This window comes from Toxorhynchites rutilus, chromosome 2 (assembly GCF_029784135.1).
Source record: "Toxorhynchites rutilus septentrionalis strain SRP chromosome 2, ASM2978413v1, whole genome shotgun sequence".
Classification (NCBI taxonomy): domain Eukaryota; kingdom Metazoa; phylum Arthropoda; class Insecta; order Diptera; family Culicidae; genus Toxorhynchites; species Toxorhynchites rutilus.
Window position 1 is genome coordinate 232,112,421 of NC_073745.1, and position 27,604 is coordinate 232,140,024.

General features: G+C 39.5%; 1 protein-coding gene across 3 annotated transcripts in view; it reads left to right on the forward strand.

The window, feature by feature from the left end:
* Positions 1 to 27,604, forward strand: part of LOC129767205 (uncharacterized) — an 823,328-nt gene that overhangs the window by 161,790 nt on the left and 633,934 nt on the right. For all 3 annotated transcript variants that reach the window (XM_055767859.1, XM_055767857.1, XM_055767856.1), the window contains exon 3: positions 10,281 to 10,937. In XM_055767859.1, coding sequence (XP_055623834.1) covers positions 10,779 to 10,937 — 159 coding nt within the window. In that variant the 5' untranslated portion in view covers positions 10,281 to 10,778. The remainder of the gene's footprint in view (positions 1 to 10,280; positions 10,938 to 27,604) is intronic.

Here is a 27,604-nt window from a genome sequence, read left to right on the forward strand (position 1 = left end):
TGGGTAAAAATCAACCAAATTTTGAACATTTTCTCATTGATGTGTATTGTCTACATACTGTCAAACTCGAAGTCGTGTTTTTTCGATTCAACGAAAATGGAGGTGAACCAACGCGAGTCGAGAGAACAAATTCTTTCCAAACACCTGGAGTTTCCTGACCTGTCGCACCGGCAGTTGGGAAAAATGTTGAACATTCACCATTCAACCGTCTCCAGAGTGTTGAAACGGTTCCAGGAGCGGTTGACGTTGGACCACGGCAAAAGAGCTGGAAGAAAACCGGACACGGTGCGTCTTACCCAAAGTTCCCCTATGTTTTATCTGGAACACGCAATGATGTTTAATGGATATTTATTTTAGGTATATCATTTATTGAGGTATAAAAATTTCTACCTATGCCTCCGAATCTTGGAAATATAGGGGAGGGGGAGGCATGTTAGCGACGTTAAGCTTTGGCGAGCCCTGGATCTTGGAACTATTTTTTTTTTGATGTTGATGCTGATTCATATAGCCTGAAGTGTTTTCTATCATATTATCTATTGGATGGACAAAAAAACTAAAAAACTTGTCCACCCAAAAGCTTTGCGCAAAAAGCGTCGAATTCACCATCTTGCCTCCACGTGGAGGCAAGATGGCGAATGCCTGGAGGCCAGTTGGCGAATATGGTTGGTCACCTAAAAATCAACAAAATGTAATAAAAATTATTTATTTATCCTTGGTTGGAAATGGAAATGCCATTTTCATCAACACTGTAAATGTCATACACAGGAAAACGATACTGAGCTCGTATATCTCCCGAAGTTCGAAAAAATAAGTCACAATTTTCTTTATTGAACGCCATTAATCGAGCCGCTGAGGTATTTTATGGCTTTCTCAAAGATAGCTTATGAGCTTTCATAAACATTTCAACCCATGTCCGTCCAGCGCATGTTCCTTTGAAAGGGTTTACATTTTTAACCGCAAACGAATAGGCAATTCTTCGAAGCTGGACCTGAATGTGGCTTTAAAGCGGCCTTTATTGGACGACGTATCCTGAAATTGATACAGATTTAATATTTCTTGCATAAAGAACATGGAAACGCAAATGCTGAATTGACAATCCAACCTCCATGTCTGGATATTTTCGTCGATAGCGTCTCAAAGTTGGTCCTGGCACACCGAACTGTTTTGAAGCACCCAGAACAGACAAACCTTCTTCTACAGCTTTCATAACATTCTCCAAACTGGTGTCCGACCAATACTGGTCTCTTTTTCGATTATAAGTTCTAACCATCTGCAATGAAAAAACCAAAAATTAACATAATGTTGCAGTTCGCCAACTTGCCCCCAAGCGACTTTTTCAACAACAAAAAAATTAGCTGAAAAAAATTCATGATTGAAACTCGCCGGAAATAAACAAATTATGTACAATAGAGTAACTTTATCATGTATAAAATTATTTTGAAATTTTATCTTTTCTCATAAAGTGGATAATGGAATTTGAAAAAACGGAAAAAAATAACAAAATCACGATTTTTTAATTTTTATTTTTCACTTTTTTTTTGTGATAACGTTTTCGGCAGAGTTACCGAGTACAAAGTTTGGCCTTGTTATGATGCATCTTCAGTAAAAAGTAGGTGGCACTGCCTTCATTACAACGGGTCAAATCACCGATTCGTCATCTTGCCTCCCTCTCCCCTACACCACTAAAGGGTGTACCGTTTGAAATCCGCGCACACAAAATGCATTCTCATAATTCTAGTTTTTATCCGATAATCACCAAATTTTCAGGGAGTAAATAGAAACAACTACATTTAGTTTTGGCATAATTTATTTGATTTATTTCGCCTTTATATCCGAACCTTGGCTTTAACCCCAGCCATAAGGTTCTTGACGGCTTTCCGCAAGTACAAATCGCTGGCCAAATTAAGAATTTCTTGGCGAACTACGACATTTTCTGTGTCCGGAGGTTCTCGGAGACATTCAACTTATCCTTGGCATTCATATACAGGTTTCCAGGAATCTGGTTGAAGTCCTTCTTCACATTTGCCTTGTCATCCATTACGCAGCATTGTGGTTTTGTTAACTTATGGTCGTACAACTTCCGGGTAGGGTTTTTTGCGACCGTATTCTGTTTATTCCGTATTCGGTTTAGGTATTTCTGAACCTTAAACGTACGTAGTCCAGCTCGAGTTTTAGCATTCTGCACAAAAATCTTGCTCGCATGCATCTTTTTAGCCACATCTCGAACTGAGGCGTTCGGTTTCCGATTGAAGGCACAAGTGCGCTCCTCCAACTTGATCCCATGTGAATAATCTAGTGGAATGAGTGTGGGCTACGATGGTCAATCATTTGCATAAATGAAGTCTGGTAGGTTTGCTGCTTCCCACGTTTTTGAACCACTCTAGGAGTTCTTATTTGCACAGTTCCAATCGTTTTTTGACATAGGACTATGTCTTTGATTTCTATATAGAGGGGGTAACTCTACGAAAAATGTAACGATTCATTAAGAGTTTTCAAACGCATATTGCTTAAAATCGTTATTGCGACATATATTGTGTTATATACCATTAGACAGGAAATTTATCCAGCATTTTTGCTTAAAACTTGAACAGTAAAAAAAATGAAAAATTTGACGATTAAAATGGGTCTGTTTTCTTTCGATTGCACCAACCACTCGCTTTCCTCTCTGACTCAACGAGCTTTTTTTTTGCCTAAATTTGGGCGTTAGCTCACAATGTGAGTTGATGCTTATAATGAATTATTCTCCATTTACCGATAATAGGCAATTATCAGTTATTGTATTGTATGTTGCCCAATCAATTCGTGCATAAATATCGATCATGTTGTTTGGTTATGTAAAAAATCAAATCAATGATTTTAACTGGCTGCTGATTCAGAAGTTCGAAAGGTTCACTCATATCAGATTATGATAGCTTAAGGCAGTATTCTAGTCAAGGAATTTGAAAAAATAAAAAAAAAATCCTTCACATTTCTGTAGTTTAGACATTCAAGAATATACCCTAGAAAGGACTTATCTCGAAATCCTATTATTTACCGAGTTAGAGCCATTTTAGTGATGTGGTATCTAACCTAATACGGTCATAACAATAAACTTCAAACGCGTTTTCTCGAAATTAGTTTTTTCAAATTGGCGTACACGATATCTCAAGTTCTACTGAACCGATTCATGTCGAATTTATATGAATACAAAATTAAATTTTATAAATTTTACTAGTTCTAAAAAATCGGGAAACGTAAGAAAAAAACGTATTAAACCGCATTTTGGTTTTCAACCGGCCGCCATTCTGTCAAAAAAGATGTTTTTGACCTGTCCGAAGTTCATGCGATAGCGGCATCTTTACTGATTCAGAATCTGTTAGATTTTTTTGTTTCACGTATCCAGAAGGGCTGGAATCGTGTACGTTATGGCACAACTTTTTTTTTAACCCTCTCACTTCATCAGCTTTCAACTATTCTAGTTATGAATAGTTTTTCTTCGTTCAATTTCTGTTTTATTGTCAAAATATAGGGTTGGGGAAAAATAAATATCGTATTTCTGATCGAAATTTGATGCTTTACTTAACATACCTTTTTTTTTTTTTTTTTTTTTTTTTATCTGTATTATAGTGACTTTCAACTCATTTGGCTGGTTCGTCACTTTTACTTCCATTTTTGGAAGAATGTCGGGAGTGAGAATTGAACTCGTGACCTTTAGCGTGAGAGGCATGGATGTTACCACTACGCCAGATCGCCTCCACACTTAACATACTTAAAATTATCCAATTTAAGTCAAATATGCGCCGTTTTGTTCGCAAACTTGTTGCTATTTAGAAAGCAACTTCATTATCCTCCCCTTATGAAACCCCCCTCTTTATTTGCAAAAAAACTCAGACAGCCAATTCTCGCAAGCCTCTTTTGAGGCCAACTTAGTATCACCAAGAGCGTTTTGCATGGACCGGAAGAGATGATAATCACTTGGAGCCAGGTCCGGACTATACTGTGGGTGCAAAAGGACATCCCATCCGAGCTCCCGTAGGCTCTGGTGGATCATCAAAGATGTGTGAGTCCTGGTGGAAAACAACACCATTCCTATTAATCATTTCTGGCCGCTTCTGGTCAATCACCTGCTTCAAACGGTCAAGCTGCTCACAGTAGAGAACCGAGTTGAGGGTCTGGCCAAGGCTGAGCAGCTCATAGTGGATGATTCCCTCCTAATCCCACCAAATACACAGCAAAACCTTCCTGGCCGTCAATCCGCGCTTGGCGATGGTTTGGGCCGGCTCACCGTGCTTCGACCACGACTTTTTTCATTTTAGGTTGTCGTACGTGATCCACTTTTCATCACCAGTCACCATCTTCTTCAAAAAATGGGTCGAGTTCGTTCCGTTTCAGCAGTGCATCGCAGGCGTTGATTCGGTCAAAAAGATTTTTTTTGCGTCAACTCGTGTGGCTCCCATACATCCATCTTTTTTTTGTAATCCAACCTTTTGCAAATGGTTCCAAACAGTTTTATGGTCTATACCCAGTTCCTGGCCAATCGAGCGAGTGCTCAGGTGCCGGTCTACTTGGAAGGTTTCAACGGTTTTATCGGTTTCCACGACGATTGGCTTACCAGTACGGGTGTATCTTCGACAGCCACTACACCAGAACGAAATCGATCAAACCAACGCTGTGCTGTGCGAATCGTTACAGTAACAGGTTCATAAACTACACGAATTCGTTGCAGTTTTACCTCGCAGGTAGTAAAAACGTAAAATATGGCGAATTTCTTGCTTGGTGGACTCCATCTTTGACGCGCTATAACTTGAGACTGAAAAGGACAATCACAACATTGTCAAAACGACACTTGTAGCACAGATTGTCGTCTTTAAATAGCCGTATAGTATGCGAAAAATATGTTTAAGTGTTGCCATATATTGACAATATACGACATTTCTTTTTCCTCAACCCAATATAAATGAACAAATAATATATAATAGATAGTAAAAATGTTCTTTGTTTTCTTTTTACGGAGCTCGAAAAAACGAATATCCCCTTAAGTAGTCGCGATCCTAATATTATGTTCCCCATATATGTCTTCTTTAGAAGCCCGCCTCACTTCCTTGAATGCACATGCCCATTCACTTTTCCCTTTCCTATACATAAGCAAAACTTAGCACCCAATGAGATCAATTCACTACAGCAGTGACACGAACTTCCCAAGAGAGCACTCATGGCTATAGGATACTCAATATACATCTCCTGGCTATAAAGGTATTACAACCCTCTACAAACAATGTTTCGAACAACGTGACCACGAAGGAGAAAATGCTATTTTTATCTAAAATATATTTCTGTAGTCATATATTTATCTGACTAAGGCTTATGTTGGGGATATTCGTAGCCACTTGGTTACGCGTTCGCTTACTAAGCTATCGATCGTGAGTTCAAATTCAGGGCCCTCAATAGACCATCTTTGTGTTGTTATAAAATAACTACGTCCACGCAACCATTATCCGCGATGGAGATCGATTCACGGTGAAACAAAGATCGATTCATCCATACAACTGCTCTGTTCTACAAGAAATATCGGGCTGCTGTTCTATAAATAACTTAACAATGATCAATATCAACTGTCTCCGCTGTCAGATATGCTGAACAATGGAAGAACAGAAAGAATACCCTCACGCCTAAATGGCTACTACTGCGTAATTTGCCATAATGTAAAGGAACAGAAAACCTAACGTCTAAATGGCTACTTCTTCTTCAATGGCACTAACGTTCCTAGAGGAACTTCGCCGTCTCAACGTAGTATTACTTGCGTCATTTTGATTAGTACTTAGTTGAGATTTCTATGCCAAATAACACGCCTTGAATGCATTCTGAGTGGCAAGCTCTAGAATACGCGTGAACACAGTGCAAGTCGGAGGAAATTTCTTTGACGAAAAATTCCCCCGACCAGAACGGGAATCGAACCCAAACACCCGGCATGTTAGTTATGACGCTAACCACTCGGCCAAGGGAGCACAATGGCTACTACTACTGTTTATTTTACAATTCATAGAAACATAAACATATGTACATGTACACGATTAAAACCCGGCTCTGTTGCTGCTAAAATGCTAATGAGCCTAATAAACAAAATAAATGGGATAAAAAATGGCTTATGTTGATCTTATCTATTTAGACTTGTGTTGAAAGATGATACATAATTGAATAAACAGAAGAAAAGAGTAGCAATGGCGTTAATGATATTCTCGTGTACGTTTATTAACAAAATGTATTTCCGTTATCACGTTATCTCATCAGGTGACCGGAATAAATCGCCACAGTAAACAACTGCAACAGAAACAACCGCTTAGAAAAAGTGTAGTAGGCTAGAAATATTTGGCGCGGGAAAAACATCATGTGCCTCACATTTCTATTATAAATTTATTCTCTTGTTCTCGTTTTTCGAAATTTATTCTGAGGACAATGTAATGGGGACGAAGTCCCCATTTGGCGAGGATAAGGAATCGAGGCGGCCCATGCCGCCAAGATGACGCAATCCGAGTCCACCGCCGACCCGCCGTCGGAAGCGGCGGTGTCTCGCACGCAAACCTGGGATCCACTGATTGCCCGGTTAGTTTGAAACATAGGATACGATCCTTTAGCAATGTCCGACCGAGCTCTAGCGAGCGTCGGACGGTATACGTCTGCCCGGGGCGTTACGTTTGCCTGGGGCGATACGTTTGCCCGGTTAATTCTTGTTTTGAAATACAATACCGCGCCACAATATTTATAGCCTACTACACATTTTATAAGCGGTGGTTTCTGTTGCAGTCGTTTTCTGTGGCGATTTATTCCGGGAACCATCTCATCAAATCCGTTTGAAGGATACAAGTTCATTTAAGAAACAGTTTTTTAGGAATTCCATTTGATGTGCCAAAAAAAATACAGATTTTGATCGATGAAAAAACTCAATTCAGATGCAATTTCTATACACATTCACAGTCCTATGTCAAGATCCCGTCCGTGCCCCTAGGCTCAGACTCATCAACTTTTTTGCCTACAAGCGTAACCATGCAAATTTCCAATGAAATAATCCGTCCAGGCCTAGGAGATTTTGTGGATTAAAACATATTTTTTTATCCATTTGGAAAACTCTTACGTCTATTTATGCGGACAATCAATCGTTTCAATGAACATTTGTTCGCATAGCTAGACGTAATCACCAGTTTGCTCTACCTATAGCGTTAGTATTTACATTTCCGATAATAGTCAAAACGTCTCCGTCGGTAGTTTCAGATGCTGTCGGATAAAATCAAAAAGGTTTGGAATAAACTTAGTGAAAAGCTGGAAAAGGTGCTTTGGATTTGTTGCGAGTCTAGAATAGTACTTTTTTCCTCAATACTCTGGGATATGATAAGAACAGTGTTTTTTGTTTTTTCAATTAATTTGTGAATTGTAATTTTTTTTTGTAAAGGAATTTGTAAAGGCAATCCGCAATGTTGATAATTTTAGCAACATGATTTACAGATATCACGATCAAACGTATAAAGATGGTGGAGTGAATTACACCAACGGTATGAGTAAATACTGAGTACAGGCAAACCTTTTTTGTGCGGGGGATAGGGACTGCACAAAAAAGTCGCATAAAAAAAATCGTGCGAAACTTCACCAGCAGCTTTAAAAATCGTGTTCGGTACACATTTTGAAAAAAAACATTTTTTGTGCGGTAGATAGGGATCGCATAAAAAAAGTTTCCCCCAAGAAAATAACTCAAATCGATGCCATTCACCGTTCAATTAACTTTTGTTTCCCTGCTTTGCGATGGGACACTTTGCCTTTTCGGTTGCGCGTGGCTGTTTTGTACTTTAAGTTGCATGTCGAAACTTGTTGCTATTAGAAATCAAGTCATGCGCAACTTAGAGCATTTGATGGAAGGATGGGTATGATTTGAGAAGTGGTTAATTTTGACGCAAACATCCTTTTTCGCACTGAAATGCATATAAACCATCGAAAAACTAAATGGAAGATACCTTCGTCAAATATGCTTCTTTTCATACACCGCACAAAAAAAAATTGCACAAAAAAAACCGCACAAGAACAAAAAATCGCACAAAAAAAATTCGCACAAAAAAAAACCGCACAAAAACAGGTTTTACTGAATGTGGAATAATTCGATATCGAAGCCGAGGAGTTATAATGCTAAGAACCAATATTATTCTAATTTTACTACTGATCTCATTACCTACTTGAAGATTCAAATGCAAAAATGTAGGTACAGTGGAACCCCGATTATCCGAGAGCGGATAATCCACGGTGCGGATTATTCGCGACAGCGAGTTCCATAGGAAATTTATAGGCCTTCCCGGAATTTGACATTGAGAGGTAGACTCATGCTTTTCTGTTTTGGTCATAGTTTTCACATTTTTTTGACCACTGGTGTACACGACCTTGTAGATGGATAGTTTAATAATTTCTGTATTGATAAAACATAGTTTTCATGCTGGAATCGTTTTATTTTCGCGTTTGGACCTCATTTTTGGATCTTTATTGCGCTATCCGCGATTTGCGTTATTTGCGGGGACCAGACTATTCCGCGAATAATCGAGGTTCTACTGTAATTATAACATTAAAAAGCACAATTGTTTCTCCTTGTTCATGGCAGTGCAGTATACAGAAAATAGTAATTATGTGAGTAGTGTTTCAATGGTTTCTTATATTCATCTATTAGGAAACACTAAGTAATAGGACACTATCGTGGCAGGCATGTTTGGACTCTACAAAAAATGTGATTCAAATGTAGATTTAGCTTATAGCACATAATACTTATGATTGTTGATTTTCGAACGATGTATGGAAGCTGTATGGAGCTACGTCTGTTATGCGGACAAACAGTGAATTTTCGGAAACGTTTTTTTTTAAATTTCTCAAATGTTTTCAAACAAGAAATGTTTGTTTGCATGTTGAGCAAACGTATTACATTGCGTAGAATGCAAAACGGCGAAAAGTCGATTTTGTTCATTTTGTCGCTTACGTCTCCTATACAAACATGGGTAGTCTGAGTGTCTATTACTTTTTAGCCAGCCCTTGTATCAAAATGAAGCGAATTGCTTCTTACGCAAAAACTTTAAACCGGGCTCAGCCATTGGAATTTCTTCAGCATAGAAATCCGTGAATCATCAAAAACATGGTTGTAGCTGCAGATGCTACGTACCTTGAATAAATAATTCTTTAATTCTCTATGCAAGCAAATGTATTTTATTTTCACAAAAATTGCGGAGTCACATAAACACCCTCACAACAGATGGAAATATATTTGTATTCAGGAAGAGAAGAGATGAGTGAATAATATTATCATACAAAATGAAAACCCAGAACTCATAAATTTAAGGTCAAACAAAATTCGTTGTTTCCGTATAGGCAAACTTTGCCGTGGCGATCGTGGCTTAAAGTTCGCGAGCGCGCTCCCAGTGACTGCATCGAATATGAAATGTTATTCCAAAATTTTCGACTGTTATTTTCCCCATCGCAGCAGATAATCGAGATGGCTATATAACGCACATCGCCGTGGCCTCTGTTTTGTCAGGAATTTCCTAACTGTTTCGGAATTTGTTGGTTGTTGCTGCGTTGAGAATAACAACAGCAAAAAGAAACACGACCCAAAATAATTAAACAAAGTACCGCTTCTTAATTTCCCGTGCAATTTGATGCGAACGTGGAGTGGAGGTTTCGACTATGGCGGGAGGCAAGCCCTTTGCAAAACAATTGTGGTATGCAGCATTAGGCATCAAGCATTTTTGTTCTGGGCTAGGTCGGAGATGAGAAACCCTTTAATCAACTTTAACGCCTGTCGGATAAACTGTAGCTTCAAGGATCGCGCAAGAGTGAATGGGGCTCTTCCCAAAATAATATTTTCGGGTATTTGTATTTTCATGACTAGAAAAGATGAGATTTTCACTGAAAATTTGCTAAAACAATGCCTGTTTAGGAACCGAATTGTCAATATCAGGGTCTTTTTTGAACGCGTTCCTTAACACTAACGCTAACTATCCTCAAGCGACTTCAATTGATGACCCATGTTTATTAGTGATTTTTGATCTCGCACGCATTGTTCATGGATAGTAACGGGTAATTTATGGTAACCAGCGACCTTAAGCAAATTACTTATTCAAAAATCAGTGCTTCCTAAAACGTGACTTTAAATAATATTTTGAATTCTGATTGCTCTGCGACAAAAAGTTAGATTATAAAAAATAGTCTTGAAACGCTCCTAATTAAAAACGATTATCTAATACAGCATTTCTGCTTTTTTTTTTCTTTTTTCCATTTTTCAGGACATACAGTGACCAATTCGATCCTTTTTTTCTTGCATGATGGGCTGGTGAAGAAAAAATAAATAAATTAAGATGTCCAACCGAGCCTGGATCGACCATTGACATGGGAACGACATTTTCCCAACTCCACAAGTCATGGGCAGCAGTCGGACTGATCGGCATGGTTATGCTTACCGTGTGCTCCCGAAGGATTTCCAATCGATGCGAGTGTGGTGGAAGTGGTGTTCAACGGAAATGTGAATTCAATGATGTGTCTCCACCGGTGTCTGTCTGAGGGGAAATGAAGGATAAGTGCTGGAAGAAAATGGAAAATTTGTGTTTGAACGGAGGCGCACTTGATGGCGACATGACAGTGCTGCTGTCAGGTTGAAATGTTAGTTGTTTTTTCCTTTGTTATTTTCGTTCAGTTCGAATGGTGAATGCGAGTGAATAGTTTGGGATAGTGTTTTCAGCAGTTGGTGCCGTGAATCAGTTTGGTGGACCGTCGCGCGAGAGGAAATGAATCTGCATAAATTGAGCAAACGTCACTCGCTACAATCGATGCAGCAGCCGGCACGACAGCCACCGGATGAGTTATCAAGGGCTCCGGCGGATGTTCCCGATGGTGGGGCAGTGGCTGGTGCTTGTGCGAAGCAGCGCAAAAAGGGGAAGTTCAGGGTGAGTTGAGCATTGCCAATGAGGCAGGGCGTTTGGGGGTCGTGAGCGTATGATTAGATTAGAGTTAGCACTGTATAATTGAGGGACTAAATGAGGTTTGTTTGTCCGTGTGTTTAGATATTCAAATGAATTCAATGTATCGGATTATTCGATATACAGTTTTGGCTTTTCTACTAGCCAGCTTTATTAGAAGTTATCACACAGAGCAAATTATAGCTTTTTGCAGACGACAGTTTCATTGTTTGGCTTTCAAGCAAATTTAATGGAATAAAACACATCGTTCGGTATAGAGCAGTTAAAGGGTGTGTCACATCAAATTGCATCACGGAAAAAACGCTGTAGAAATTTAATTTTTAGGAATTATATCTTCAGCTATCGCTTATAATCAGATAAGAGTGTATAGATCACGTTGGCCATGCTTCACTGTCAATTTTTTGTAAATTTGGAAAAATGTCGTCAAACGAAAAAGAGCGTCGTGAATTAATCTTGTGCACTCATTTCGAGAATCCGGAGTTGTCACATCGGGACATCGGTAAGATGTTGGGAATCGTCCAATTCACGGTCAGCAGAGTACTAAAACGATACTTCGAGAACCTAACCATCGACCGGAAGGTGAAGAACGGCAAAAATGGATGCTCCGTCAGTGAAAAAGATCACAAGCGCGTAGTTAAGCAGTTTAGACGTGATTCGAGAAGTTCGGTCCGGGATGTCGCCAATAAGCTGAATTTGTCAAGTTCATTCGTCCATCGGACCAAGCAGCGGGAGGGCCTACGTACATACAAGGTTCAGAAGGCTCCTAATCGCGACGAAAGGCAAAACATGGTGGGGAAGATGCGAGCCCGGAAGCTGCACACCGAAATGCTGACGAAGCCGCATTGCCTGGTAATGGACGACGAAACCTACGTCAAAGCGGACTTTCGTCAGCTGCCGGGCCTGTTGTTCTTCTCCGCAGAGGACAAATTCAGCGTTCCGGAGGAGATTCGCAAGCAGAAACTATCCAAGTTTGCCAAAAAGTACATGGTGTGGCAAGCGATCTGCTCTTGTGGAAAGCGGAGCGCCCCCTTCGTGATGACCGGCACGGTAAACGGGCAGGTTTACCTTAAGGAGTGCCTACAGAAGCGCTTACTTCCACTATTGAAGCAGCACGAGGGCCCGACCATCTTCTGGCCGGATCTCGCTTCGTGCCACTATTCAAAGGACGTGTTGGAGTGGTACGAAGCCAACGGGGTCACCTTCGTGTCAAAGGAAATGAACCCGCCCAACGCGCCGGAGCTTCGCCCAATAGAGAAATATTGGGCGATTATGAAGCAGGCCCTCCGGAAGAACCCAAAAGTTGTCAAATCGGAGGCGGACTTCAAGAGAAAATGGATTTCTGTTCAAAAAAAACTACAACCTGACGTTGTACAGAACCTTATGGACGGGGTAAAGAGGAAGGTGCGAGCATACGGGCTTGGGCTCGAAGTATGAATAAAAAGAAAATGCCAAAAGTTGTTTAATAGTTTTTATGTTACTGTCTAAAATTTTCAAAAGGATCGGTCTACTGGGCGAATTTCTACAGCGTTTTTTCCGTGATGCAATTTGATGTGACACACCCTTTAGTTCAATTAACTATTCGTATTGATCGAAGAGAAAAATAAACTGTTCAATGGATGGAATGATTTATATTTGTGCATACTGACAGATACGATAGGATTTGATACGTTGTGTTTAAATGTAATCATTCGTTTCAATGGGATTAACTATCTTTTATGCCTTTTATGTATCTTGTGCTTCGCGTGGAATCGCAACTGTTTGTTGTGTAGCATGGAACTTGTTAAAGGGTTAATATATTTGCTTCGTCGATTTCGATGTGATAGATTAATGCATTTTATTGTGATCGATTCAAGCTCAGCTATTCTATTAATTCTGTTGGCGAGGAAGAACATTCTAAATTATGTAAAACATATATGTAAATGAGTAATAATATTTATGTTTGCGTTACTAAAGAAATAAGTTAGCCCAGTTTGTTTCCCGAAAATTACTCTAGTTGTTTAGTACGTTTCAAAAGTAGGTTTGGTTGTTTCAGAGAGGATAGTCATACAGGGCATATTTGCTTAAATACAGTCTCCAATTTGTTTTTGTAATCGAATCGAAAAAATTTTTTTTTAAACATCTGTCCCTCGATTTACACTGAAGATAAGTTCCCGATAATACCGCGTGAAATAAAACCCCGACTTGTTTATGTAAAACCACGTAAAACGAAATAAACTCCCTATATGTACTCAATTCAGTCATTTATTGACTAAAACATTTGTTGGAAATGTAGAGCTCGTTGAACGATCGTGTCACATTGTAGAAAATTATTTCCCAATTTTCTTCCCAACCCAAGTCCCACGATGGTAGATTTTGCTGTGAACGCAATTGGTTCAAATCTGGTTTGTGGGTTTCATGAATCATATAAACTCTTCATTTAGTTCGTCGTCAGCGAATATTTCCTTAATACAAATTTGATTACTTGAGCAAAATCTTCAAAACCATCTTCTTCTATAGAATGAGTTAACTTGTTCATCTGGGAATATTCAACCGCTTCCGGCCATACTGATTTCCAGCGGGCAATAAGTGTTGAAAAAAATAGTGTTGCGTATAAATTCAATTTTAAATTCGTTTTCATTTTCTATTCTCTGTTTTTTACTTGATAAAAATGTTAGCTTCATTAGTAATAGCGGTTTGCAAGCAATTTTTGGTTTATTGCCTAACATTGCCCGTGAAGTTATTTGTATCACTGTTTAGTGAGAAACATAACTAGTGAATCTAGTCTCGGACATTTTCTGTCATAAATCAACGTAAGCTGGTTGAGCTGTTTCAGTTTTTAAGCTGGAATGTTCTTTAAGCTTCCGACTGAAATGGAGTATATAGTGTAGGGTATAATAACAGTTGTAAGACAGGCCATTTGAACTTTATTGTTTTGTTCAGGCGCTAAAAATTCAAAAAAAAAAAACAAAAAATTCCAGTGATTCATAAATAAAGAACCAGATGGAAAACTATCACTCCTTTCCATATCGATATATATCCATATCGATTTTGCGTGAATTACAACCAGTTGCTAATCCTTAACTCATTTTTAGTTCAATGTCCGTTCAAGTAATGATACTGCTTTTTAGCTACATCTACCCTTCATAAGATTATTCATCACAAGTCCTCGAATGGGTTTTGATTTGGGAAGTCCTTGAAGACCGTCCTGATTTCATTAACTGGTGCCAAATTATCCATTAATCGCGGTGGTTTGACACAAAAACAGCAACAAATGATTCCGAAATACTTCGTTCTACTCCTGACTTTTCCATCTGGTTCTATAGTTATGAAACACTGGCGGTTTTGTTTTTTTAATATTTCGCGTCTGACTATTAATGAATATTAATTAAATTGAAATAGCCAATTTTATAAACGCTCAAAATAATCTGTCCCCAATAGCTGATGCTGTTCACTTTACTTTTCTAAAAAAATCTATCCTCGTCTAATCATCAATCTGCACTACAAAAATCTACCAATGATCTTTCTGTACAACAATGATCTTTTCGTTTCATAACTATAGAACCACTAATTTTTTTAGCTTTTAGAGATGCAAAAAAATCACTATCTATAAGGCACTAATTGCTCCACATTATGATTATTGTGCATCTGTGCTATTTCTTGCAAATAAGAGGCAAATGCAAAGAATGCAAATTGTGCCAAACAAGGTGATGCGCCTTATATTGAGATGTAAGCGTGCAGTATTAAGTACTGCACGCTTACGTTCATATATTGGGTTGGGGAAAAAGAAATGTTGTATATTGTCAATATATGGCAACACTTAAACATATCTTGTGTTGTACTTATCGCCTCGGGTCATACTATAAGGCTATTTAAAGACGACAATCTGTGCTACAAGTGTCGTTTTGACAGTGTTGTGATTGTCCTTTTCAGTCTCAAGCAAGAAATTCACCATATTTTACGTTTTTACTACCTGCGAGGTAAAACTGCAACGAAGTTTGATCGATTTCGTTCTGGTGTAGTAGCTGTCGAAGATACACCCCGTACTGGTAGGCCAATCGTCGTAGAAACCGATAAAATCGTTGAAATCATCCAAGTAGACCGGCATGTGAGCACTCGCTCGATTGGCCAGGAACTGGGTATAGACCATAAAACCGTTTGGAACCATTTGCAGAAGATTGGATTCCAAAAAAAGCTGGATGTATGGGTGCCACACGAGTTGACGCAAAAAAATCTTTTAGACCGAACCAACGCCTGCGATGCACTGCTGAAACGGAACGAATTCGACCCATTTTTGAAGAAGATGGTGACTGGTGATGTAAAGTGGATCACGTACGACAACCTAAAGCGAAAAAAGTCGTGGTCGAAGGGGGTTATAAGGGGTGGATAATGAAGTTCCTTCTAAATGGCAACAAGTTTGCGAACAAAACGGCGCATATTTGACTTAAATTGGATAATTTTAAGTGTCAAAGCGTCAAATTTCGATCAGAAATACGACATTTCTTTTTCCCCAACCCATTATAAGATGACTAACGGTATGACACCGAATTATCTACAAAACACGATAACGTATGAGAGAAATATGCACCGATATATCACAAGACAAGCAAGTAACCTCAGAACCATGAACTTTCGAATGTCTTGTACCCAAAATTCTCTTTCTACAGAGGATATCGACTTAACAATACATTACCAAATGAAGCTAAGACAGCAACAAATCTTCGAAGGTTCCGTAGTATTTGTAAAGAGTTTTTGAAGCATGATTTGGATTTGTAACCCAGTATAGAATCAATGTTAATCATTGTTAGCATGTAAGATGACGAAGTTATAACGGATATTTGTGTTTCTTAACTTATGACTATGATGATGATGGTATGTTATTTGTTTGCGGAACTTAAGTCGTATTTTTTTTCCTTTAGTCGTACATACAAATTTAAATTTAAACAATAGTTTGAGCCCGCGCGTTTACACGCATAGAGAAGCATGAGATTGAACATGAACAATTTTTTCTCGAATCAGATAAAAACGTTTCAACGGGTTTAATGTGGAAACCGGAGTGAAGCTAGGGATAGATCAACCGGAATACTCGTAAATTCATCTTTTCAACAGATAATTATTTAAAGGGTGTTCGGATCAAAAAGTGGTCAATCTAAATTGCGTGAAAATCTATTATTTGTTTAAAGTTTATTAAAAAATCAAAGTATCTTTCTTTTTGAAGTTCAATATGTATAAAAGACGGAAAAAATACTCATTCAAGATTCCGGTCGACCTAGTCCAAATTGGCGAGCCTTTCGTTTGACGCCTGTCACCTTATCCACTTTCTTCGCCGCAGAACGCCAGTTTCCTTTGAACTGCTTCTCGCTGCTAACAGTTTTTTGGGTCTTCTTAAGGTTCTGCTACACTATCGCCCAATATTTTTCGATTGGGCGAAGTTCTGGTGTGGTGTGTTCTTATCCTTGGGCACAACCTGCATCTTGTTAGCGGCATACCACTCCATGGCCTTTTTTCCGTAATGGCAGGATGCCAAATCCGGCCAAAACAGCACAAACAAGCCATGTTTCTTCAGGAAAGGCAGCAAATCTTTTGAAGACACTCTTTCACGTAAATTTCCTGGTTGACAGTCCCGGTTGCAACGAAAATGTCGCTTTTCAAGCCACAGGTACAGATAGCTTGCCAAACGAGATATTAACGTAACGTAACATAACGAGATAATGTCTGCCACCTTTCCACTTCCGGTTGCTGTATAATACTCTTGTCCAGGAAGCTGTCTGAAGTCTGCCTTGACGTAGGTTTCGTCGTCCATTACCACGCAACCAAACGTTGTCAACAATGTCGTATACTGCTTCCGAGATCTTGTTTTTGCCGTAAGGTTTTGCTTATCGTTGCGATTTGGAGTCACTACCATCTTATAAGTCGATAGTCCGGATCGTTTTTTAGCTTCATGCACGGTTGTAGACGATATTCCCAACTTATTTGCGACATCTCGAACGGAGAGGTTGAGGTTGCGCTTGAAAGCGCTATTCACTCTTCTGTTCGTCACTGCGGCTCCCGGCTTTCGATTTCCCCCAGATCCAGGCTTTCTTGTTGCCGACAAATGTTCTCCGAACACTTTCATTACTTTGGTGACGGTTGATTTGGCCACATTCAACGATTTTGCTATTTCTGCGTGCGTGTAGTTTGGATTTTCACGACGCATGTACAAAAATTTGATTCGTACCTCCTCTTGCTTTGCGCCATTTTGACAACTAAAGATCTAGTGTCAAAATCCAAATAGGGGCATCATTCAATCGACCTACAAAATGAGGGGTGATCAGGTTTTTTATATGAATGATTAGAAAAAATACGGCGAATTTAAGTTGACCACTTTTCGATCCGAACACCCTTTATAACGAGATTTTTCTGTGTTGTGGCGGATCTCATTGCAGATTTCAGGTTGATACGTTTATACTCCATGTTGAATGTAGGATCTGAAGTATCGGCTGGAATTAGGCTTAGGTTTGCTCAGCTGTCTGGTCTCGAAAACGATTAACAGACCGTTGTCGGGTATCCAGTGAAGCAGGAATTCCTTCGTAAATTCAAGGCTAATACTGACATAGGTATTGGGTTCAATTCCTGATCGATCAAGGATTTTTTCGGGTTGGAAACTTTCTTGACATGCCTTGAGATAAGTAATGGGCCTGAAGTATCGGCTAGAATTAGGCTCGAGTGCTCAGCTGCTTGAACTCGGAAACGATAGCATCGTGGTCGGGGACCTGATAAAGCGGAAATTCCCTTGTAAATTCGTGGCTAATACTGACATATGTATTGGGTTCAATTCCCGATAGGTCTAGGGTCTTCCGGGGTTGGAAATTCTCTCGACATGCCATGGAATAAATACGTTTAGATAATGGCTTAAATTGTTCTTTCGTTTAGTAATCTATGTCTGCGAGATAACCAGTCCGTTTTCTTGTTCAATTTAATTTGCATACTGGTTAATTGATGAAAACTATAAATACCGTAATATAATAATGATCAATAAGATAACTCGTCCCGCTCAAACCTTTGTAGGGGAATGAGGTGGGACCATCATCATTTATTATAAAAAAAAGATGCGAAAGATATCGGTCCAAATGATAAAATGGTATACAATAACTATTTTCGTTTATAAAACAAACTTTGTAACCTTCATTCTTTTGTAATCCTTTAAAAAAACAAAGTATCGGTGTTTCATAACTTTAGAGCCAGATGCTACTCCCCATTTAACACTATCACACCTTTATAAAATTAACGAAGATAGTTAATGTTAACACTTCGTTTCAACCGAGCTTTTCCTGATCGCTGAAACATTCATAAACTTGAGTGGTTCTAACTTCTTGAAAGGTACTGTATGTGCACCGTTTTTTTCTCCACAAATCCACAGACCTTTTGTTTTCTCGTAAAAAAACTGTGCAGGATACTTTTTATGCCATCCCATGACTCGGAAAACAAAAATTCTGGCCGGCAGGAGTTTCCATAACTCCTTTCTTAGTTCGAAAACTAGCAACAATGCAAGGGGAACCGCAAACTCTACCACGTCAGGTTGTATCCAACTCTAACCTACAACCCCAAACAGTACAAGTTAATCATCAACTTCAACAAACCTCTGAAAACACCCAAAATACTTTTTTATGCAATCGCTCGACCCCAATTCTCGTCCAAAGAATGCACTAGGATTCGAACAAGGCGAAGGATCAATATATCCGGAGACTTGAGCCCTTTAACCGTGACGCAAATTTCAACTAGTCCGAGCATTGCTTGTGTAAATCGCAACATTCTGATTTACTATCAAAACGTCGGTAGAATGAACACCTCCATTACCGATTACTATCTAGCCTGCTCTGATTCCTCATACGACGTTTTCGCCTTCACTGAAACGTGGCTTAACACTAACACTTTGTCACAACAATTGTTCGGTTCTTCGTATGTAGTGTACCGCCTATATTGATCCTTAGTTAAGAGTACCAAACTTACTGACGGTGGAGTTCTGCTGGCTATTAATTCCAGTTTCATATCACGTGAACTATTTCCTTCTAATGACCACACTGTGGAGCAAATTTGGGTGGCCATGACGTTCAGCAATCGAACTTCTTATATCGGCATCTCTTACATACCTCCAGATCGTATAAATGACATGTCAGTAATATATGCACACACCTCTTCGTAAAATGTAAAAGTCATAGTCAGCCAAAGCTACATCATGCCTAAAATCAGAGCTTAAAACCTGGCAAATATCTATGATGGAAGCCAACTGGAGGGCTCTATCAACACCATAACAATCAAAATTATTCATCACACCTAACGAGATATGGTCTGCTGAACCGAAAAAGGTAAAGTACTTCATAAAGGAAGTTATACCTAGTCCTAGTGCGATTATCACTTATTCCCTGAGTGATGGAACGAACTGACAGTGCATATATAGTAAACTGGAGTGCACCACAATAGATCAAACTAATGGTCGCAGTGGTTCAATGCCCCTTCAAAAAAAGAAGATAGTCGCCTGAAGCATTGCAAAAGGAAGGAATTGTTATACGACATTTTGCTACTTTATGTCCATTGGTCGGTACAGGGAAACTTCGATATAACGTACCCTTGTTAAAACGTACCCTCGATATAACGTCACTCGATATAACGTACATTTTACCTCGATTGAAAATATTGAAAAAAAATTTCCTTTACACTTTGGAAATGTGTACGTTATACATTTCCAAAGTATAAAGGAAATTTTTTTTCAATGTTTTTTTTCTGATAGAACAATTAATTACCTGTATTGTGATGCTAAAACAAGTTTTGTACCTTCAATAAATCCCGAAATACAGCTGGTTTTGTGATTCCGGATTCTAAATGAATAAAGTTTTAATCAACAGTACGAAGGAAAACATCATGAGAAAGGCTGGCTTCGTCTTCTGATTGAAGTTATTCATTTACTTTACTAAAACAGCAACACAATAATGTATTATAGACTACGTTTGTGAGTACTTTATTATGCTTCGATATAACGTACAATTCGATACAACGTACAATTTTGGAAGTGAAATGTACGTTATATCGAAGTTTACCTGTATATCGTCCATCGAGATGATCATTTTCATTGTCCCACAATGTCGATTTTTGACAAACAATTTTTTTTTCGAGATGAGAGTAGATCTCGACGTTTCATGTTTTTAAGACATTTGGCATACTTTTTTTTTCCTTTACTTCACCTTGGGTAATTTTTCACTTTTCAAAAAACTCAAACTCTCCCATAAATCCGATTGAGCTGATATTTCGCATAGGGTGTTTTTTCGAGGTAGTGAGCATTTTTTTTTTATTTCCGAAATATATATTTTATTAAGGCTCATATGGCGTCAGCCTAACGGGGCCGGGAGTTCAATATTTTGACAATGTTTGCTTAGACTATGTTAGTGTATGTGTAAACAGGGAACACTGGGAAACGGAACAAAACGCGCTCTAGTTGTGATTCTGAGAAGTAAGCGAAACGGAAAAAGCACATTGGTCCCTGCAGCAGTGCTTCCAGTTCTGTTTCTGCTGTTTGTTCTTCAATAATAGTACTGCGATCTCAACGTTGGTTGATCTAACATAATGGAAATTTGTCACAGTTGCGCGTTAGCCATGACCAACCAAGAGGTTGTCTGCAAAGGTTTCTGTAAAGCGAATTTCCATTTTAATTGTGCAAAAATATCGGAGGCGCTTTACAAGGAAGTTGATAATCAGCCCGGATTATTCTGGATGTGCAAAGGATGTCGTGACGTCATGGCGAACGCTCGTTCTAGAAACGCCATGGTATCGATCAATGCTGCTGCTAAGGAGGTAAAAGACGTGTACCAGAAACTTGTTGATGATCTGAAGACGGATATCAAGGAGAGTTTGATTGCAGAACTCAAGCAAGAGATCCAAGGTGGCTTCAATAAGCTGACCCCTGCTGTCTCGTCGCCTTTACCTCGTCATTTCAACTTTAATTTTGGTAATCGATCAACGCCGAAAAGAGGTCGTGATGAGGACATATTGCCGTCACAAGAACAACCAACGAAAATCTTCCACGGTACCGGTCAGTCCGTAAACAATACGCTTTTGAGATCAGGATCGAGAGCTGATGACAAATTTTGGGTGTATCTCTCCAAAATATCTCCAGATGTCAAGGAAGCAGATGTCCAACAACTAGTTAAGGAGCGCTTATCGACGGATGATGTTATTGCTAAGCCGCTAGTTCCAAAGGGTCGGCCATTGTCAACTTTGACCTTCGTCTCTTTCAAGATAGGCGTCAGTCAAGATCTGAAGGCCAAAGCTATGGACCCTTCTACGTGGCCCAGAGAAATCGAGTTCAGGGAATTCCTAGAGTATGGTACAAATGTACAACATTTTTGGAAGCCCCCGCAAGTCATCGACACGGGAACATCAGCAACGAACCAATCACAGCAACTCCCCATCCAGGGAGGGAGTCAGTGAACCACATCCCCCAACCAAGTTCTTCAACGCCTGATCTTGAACAACGTTGTCATCCAATACCTTCATCTAACGCAAATAATACACAGCTGACTGTCTACTATCAGAATGTTCGCGGATTAAGGACTAAGACCAATGACATGCTTCTATCACTTCTCGCCTGTGACTTTGATGCAGTGGTACTTACAGAAACGTGGCTTCATTCTGGAATATCAAGTGCTGAATTATCAAGTAACTACGTATTGTATCGCTGTGATCGTAATTCACTCAGCAGTCACTTGTCCCGTAGCGGTGGTGTCTTGATTGCAGTGAAATTTGAGCTTAACTGTAGTTCGGTGCATCTAGTAGACTGTGAGAGTTTCGAGCAAACAGCCGTGCGCATCATTCTACCCCGGTTCTCATTGTTCATCTGTAGCATCTACATCCGCCCGAACAGTCATGTGGATACCTACGCCCGTCACGTTGAATCCATCCATCAAATTAAACAAATGGCCAACCCTGATGATGTGATCGTAATCCTCGGTGACTATAATCTCCCGAATCTAGTGTGGACCTTCGACGATGATTTCAATTCATTTTTACCTCTTAACGCATCTACGGAGCAGGAACTAGCATTAGTAGAACCAACACTGTCGTCTGGGTTATATCAAATTAACGACCTACTGAACGCCAACGGTAAGCTTCTTGACTTGACATTTGTTAACAACCCTGACCGTGTAAGTCTTGTCGACTACCCATCGGCGCTCCTCAAAGTGGACGATCACCATAAGCCGCTGGCTTTAATTGTTAACTTTTGTTCCCGAATGGAAGATGACTCTTCTTCTCGCTCTGAGCTTGATTTTTCTCGCTGTGACTATCATACTGTAAATAACAAAATTGCTTCTCTGGATTGGGACCGCATACTTGACCATACATCAGTTGACAATGCCGTATCTACATTCTATGAACAATTGAACGAAATTATTAGAGAAACAGTTCCGTTGAAGGCCCAGCGTTCTAGGAATTTTAATCAACCCTGGTGGACTCCACAGCTTCGAAATCTCCGCAATAGGCTGCGAAAAGCGAGAAAACGATTTCTTCACGACAAAACTCCAATACGCAGAAGAGAACTACACGAGGCCGAAGAAAAATACAAGAACTTGCAGCTTGAAAGCTTCCGCAAGTACATAAATGCTCTTCAAAGCACATTCAAACAAAATCCAACTTCTTTCTGGAGTTTCGTACGGAACCGGAAGAACTTGACGCGGATACCGGACAAAATCGTTTATCAATCCAGCAACTCCGACTCACCACTTTCTTCTGCCAATCTCTTTGCCGAATTTTTCCAAAACATGTATGAAAGCAATTCATCTCAACCAACCCGCCAGTATATTGACAGTCTGCCATCTTACAATCTCCGTTTCCCAGTACTTGTGTTTGATGAAGATGTGGTGCATAAAGCACTCAGTTCAGTAGATGCAACAAAAGGACCCGGTCCGGATCTTATTCCCCCGGTCTTCATCAAGAACTGTGCAGCGATGCTCGCCAGACCAGTTTCTATGGTTTACAACCAATCTCTGCGCGAGGGTATTTTTCCCGAGACTTGGAAGCTTGCATCGATAACTCCAGTCCACAAGAAAGGCAGCTTTCACGATGTCGAAAACTATCGCCCGATATCGATTTTAAACTGCCTAGCAAAAGTGCTCGAGAGTCTAGTTCATGGTGCACTATGTCCGATTGTACAGCCTGTGATTTCAGAGTTCCAACACGGCTTCGTTAAAAAACGCGCAACCACCACGAACCTTATGGCATACACTCACATGATAATCAACAAAATCGAGAAGCGGCAACAAGTTGATGCTGTTGTTTACGTCGATTTCTCCAAAGCTTTTGACAAAGTACCCCACGACCTTGCTATTCTGAAAATGGATCGACTTGGTTTACCATCCTGGATCATAAACCTGCTAACCTCATACTTATCATCCCGCAAAGCTTTTGTCAAGGTCCACGGTACTAGATCCAACGAATTTACGATTCCATCTGGTGTGCCACAAGGGAGCATTCTTGGTCCTCTGATTTTTGTATTATTCGTTAACGATCTGTGCGAAAGGTTATGTTCGGAGAAAATTTTATATGCGGATGATTTGAAAATTTACCGAGTAATACATTCAAATTTAGACTGCTGCATACTGCAAGCTGACATTGAGCGATTAACGGTTTGGTGCCAGGAAAATGGAATGCATGTAAACGCTGAAAAATGCAAGGCCATCACATTTACGCGCTCTCGCTCCCCTATTGTACACGGATACATGTTGAATCTCTCGCCACTGCAGAGAGTCAATAGAATCAAAGATCTGGGAGTTCTTCTTGACAGCAAGCTGCGTTTCCATGAGCACGTCTCGGTCACAATTTCAAGAGCAAATGCGATGGTTGGATTTTTGAGACGCAACACAGCTCATTTCGATGACGTCTACGCTCTGAAGTCGTTGTACTGTGCTTTTGTTCGCAGCGTCTTGGAATACGCAGTACAAGTATGGGCCCCATATCACGCTGTACATATCCAGCGCATCGAACGTGTTCAGAAACGCTTCGTAAGGTATGCTCTACGTGGCCTGCCCTGGAATGATCCAACCAACCTACCACCCTATGAACAGCGCTGTGCACTTATTGGAATGCAAACCCTGGAAAGCCGACGATTGATGCTACAGAGAATTTTTATTTTCGATGTATTGACAGACAAAATTGACTGCAGCTATCTACTTCGAAACGTTAGCCTACACGCACCATCCCGACAGCTACGCCACCATCGAGTCCTGGCGATGCCTAATCACCGTACCATATATGGGCAAAATAATCCATTAGACGCTTGCTGCCGCGTCTTTAACGAGGTATCTGAACTGTTCGATTTTAATATTAGTAGGTTAATCTATAAGAATAGAATTAAGTCCCTATAAGCAGTCTGTACAACCATTAGGTCGAAGACGTTTGACATTAAATAAATACTTGTTTCGGTACCGCATTCTGTTCAAAAATGTAAAAAAAAAAAAAAATGTAACCGATTACTCGCGGTTGACTCAAGTTTAGTATTACATGTGTTCTCATAATTGGTATGTCGCAGTCTTCGATGCTCTGTACGTGTGCCCGACACGGGATACTTCCTATTGGGATGCAGCTGACCATTAATCAGCAACGCCCCCCTAGTCTGTACCCCATATCTAGCGTGGTGCGTCTTTCTCGACTCGAGGAATTCAGGATAGAATGGTCACTAGCCGGCGCAATCATCAGCTCGTGTAGAGTTGTCATGAGCGGTACAACCTTTGGCTCTTGTTGAATGATCAGTGGACTGCACAACCTTCGGCTCGTGCATCTGTAAAGAGTGTGTGTATGTATTGCCGCGACTAAGTAAAAGTTTATCGTTTGGATAGGAGGGATATGAAACGGGGACACAACGAAGGAAACATCATTAAACGTTGACATCGGCGTTTCTGAGGAACAGTAGTGAGCATTTTGTATGGGGTAACTTTTTGAAATTCTAGATTACTTTATTGTAAAATATTAGACCCGTATTTTTTATTTTTTTGTTAGGTTGACCATGTCCATTTTAGGGTGGTTCAAAAAAATTATTTTTTCTACTTTTTCCCAATAATTATTTTTTGTAAAAATTCATAAATTTTGAACCGCTGAATCGATTTAGATGATCGATATATCAAATTGAATCCAATGAGCCAGCCTTACATTAAAAAATAAAAAAAAAGATTCTATTTTCGTAATTATTGATTGTAGTCGTTTTTTATTGTTTTCATGGTTTGGACTAGAAGCCTCTATAATTTTTCTCGAAAGCTGAGCTTTTTTACGTAATACATCTCGATATCAGAGATGCTATTTTTTCGTTTTCGAGATATGGTAAAGATAGGGTAAATGATCATAATCGATACGAGTTTGGGTTTGTTGAAAAGCCCCAAGTTTCTAGTTGCTAATACTACCATAAGGTGTTGAAATTATTCAAATTTTTATGTTTTTTTAAAGATTTTCCTTAAAGAGGAATTATGATCATGGTTTGACCACCTCTGATCATTGTTTGTCCAAAAAATGATCATGGTTTGTCCGGCTTTAGAAATCACAATTTTTAAATGAAAACATTTGAATTCTTCATTTATCATCTGCATTTATCATTGCTTGAGTTTTCTGTCATCATATTGATCCATTCAGTTCGCATTTCAAAAATTGCACGAACTAAGAGGCTATAAGTTCATGCACCAAAATATATATTTTTATTAAGGCTCATATGGCGTCAGCCTAACGGGCCGGGAGCTCAATATTTTGACAATGTTTGCTTACAACTATGTTAGTAATATGTAACCGATTACTCGCGGTTGGCTCGAGGTTAGTATTACAAGTGTTCTCATAATTGGGATGTTGCAGTCTTCAGTGCTCTGTACGTGTGCCCGACATGGGATACTTCCTATTGGGATGCAGCTGACCGTTAATCAGCAACGACCCCCTAGTCTGTACCCCATATCTAGCGTGGTGCGTCTTTTTCGACTCGAGGAATCCAGGATAGAATGATCACTAGCCGACGCAATCATCAGCTCGTGTAGAGTTGTCATGAGCGGTACAACCTTTGGCTCTTGTTGAATCATCAGTGGACTGCACAACCTTCGGCCCGTGTATCTGTAAAGAGTGTGTGTATGTATTGCCGCGACTAAGTAAAAGTTTATAGATCGTTCATGCACATTTTGCAAGTCTGATTAAATAATCCTTGGTTTCGTTCAAAGAAAACATTCTCTGAATAGAAAGAAGCTTTCTATTTTTTTTTGCGTGCATGTTGGCAATTAAAGTCTGGGGAGCCGACTGCATAGCGGGCACACAGCAGAACCAGCAGAGAAATTTCAGCGGCTAAAACACACCATTAATTTCTCGATGTTATCACAAACTGAATGAAGGAAAAAACTAAAAGCTACACTTACACTGCACTACATATGCTATGTGTGCATGCGATTGCATCATCCTTTCTTCTCCTCTTCTCCGCTCGTTTTATAGCTCGGGTCACGATCGTCGCGAACAAGCAGTATTGGCCATTTGTATTCAAAGATCCAGCCAAAATTGTTGCTCCCGTGGTCGAGTGGTTAGCATCACGCCTAACATGTCACTGCTGAATAATTAAATTTTAGTACTTGTTCAAATAGCTAATAATAGCGAATGTTACATGAATTCAATATATAAATTCATGCGTGCACTAAATAATGGTATCAAATGTGAAAAACTCTCATATCAATCGGTGTTTATTTTGTTCAGAACATAAAAAGAGGTTTATTTTATTTGCCCAATATTTTAGACGAAGCATCCATTGTCATGAAAGGAAAGCATTTTTTCCATGTCAACATACCAACACACCACGCGTTGAGTGGTGGTGGTGTGGTGTCCGATTCGCTTCTTCTACTCTACGCACTGCCGGTGCTTGGGGTGAAAATGCAAGAGAAACTGTACACCATGTTCGAACATCATGTGAAACATTGGGATTAAACATCGTATAACCAAACATACCACGTATACAAACTTATCACATTTTCTAACATAGGTACGAAAAAATCATGTTTGTACTCAAACACAAAACTGTGAACAGCAGCGTGGACATGTTTATTCCGGACGCAGTGTTTTTTTGTGAAAGATGGAAGACTGCTCAACATAGAGAAACTTTATTTCTCCTATACGCGAAAGACACAATAAACAAACTGCAGCGCGCCAAGCGGTTGCCATAGGAATCATGTGGACAAACAACATTATTGAATTGGACAATCCATGATCAGAATTGAGTTCATCAAAATGCGTTAATTTAATGCTATGTAAATCTGATACAAATGGTGTGCAAGAATGATGTTTACAATATTTGTAAGTGTTATAATCCAAAAAGGTCTGAATACGTGCGAAATAATCATCTGGTGATCGATTAGAAGTCTGCTCGAATGAGGGGCGCTATGACACCAATTGATGGTGTATTTTGTAATCCTTTAAAACAAGTGATTTCGTAAAAAATATACTTTAAAACTACTGTAAGTCATGAAAAAGACAATTTTATTTATATGTTTTGAAACATTCGAATACCTGATTTGACAAAGGTGTGCTGAATTAGAGCATTCGAAAAATTGGGCAAACCATGATAATATTTACGACTGGACAAACCAAAATCATTTACCTAATGATTTTTTAAATTAGCTGGTAGT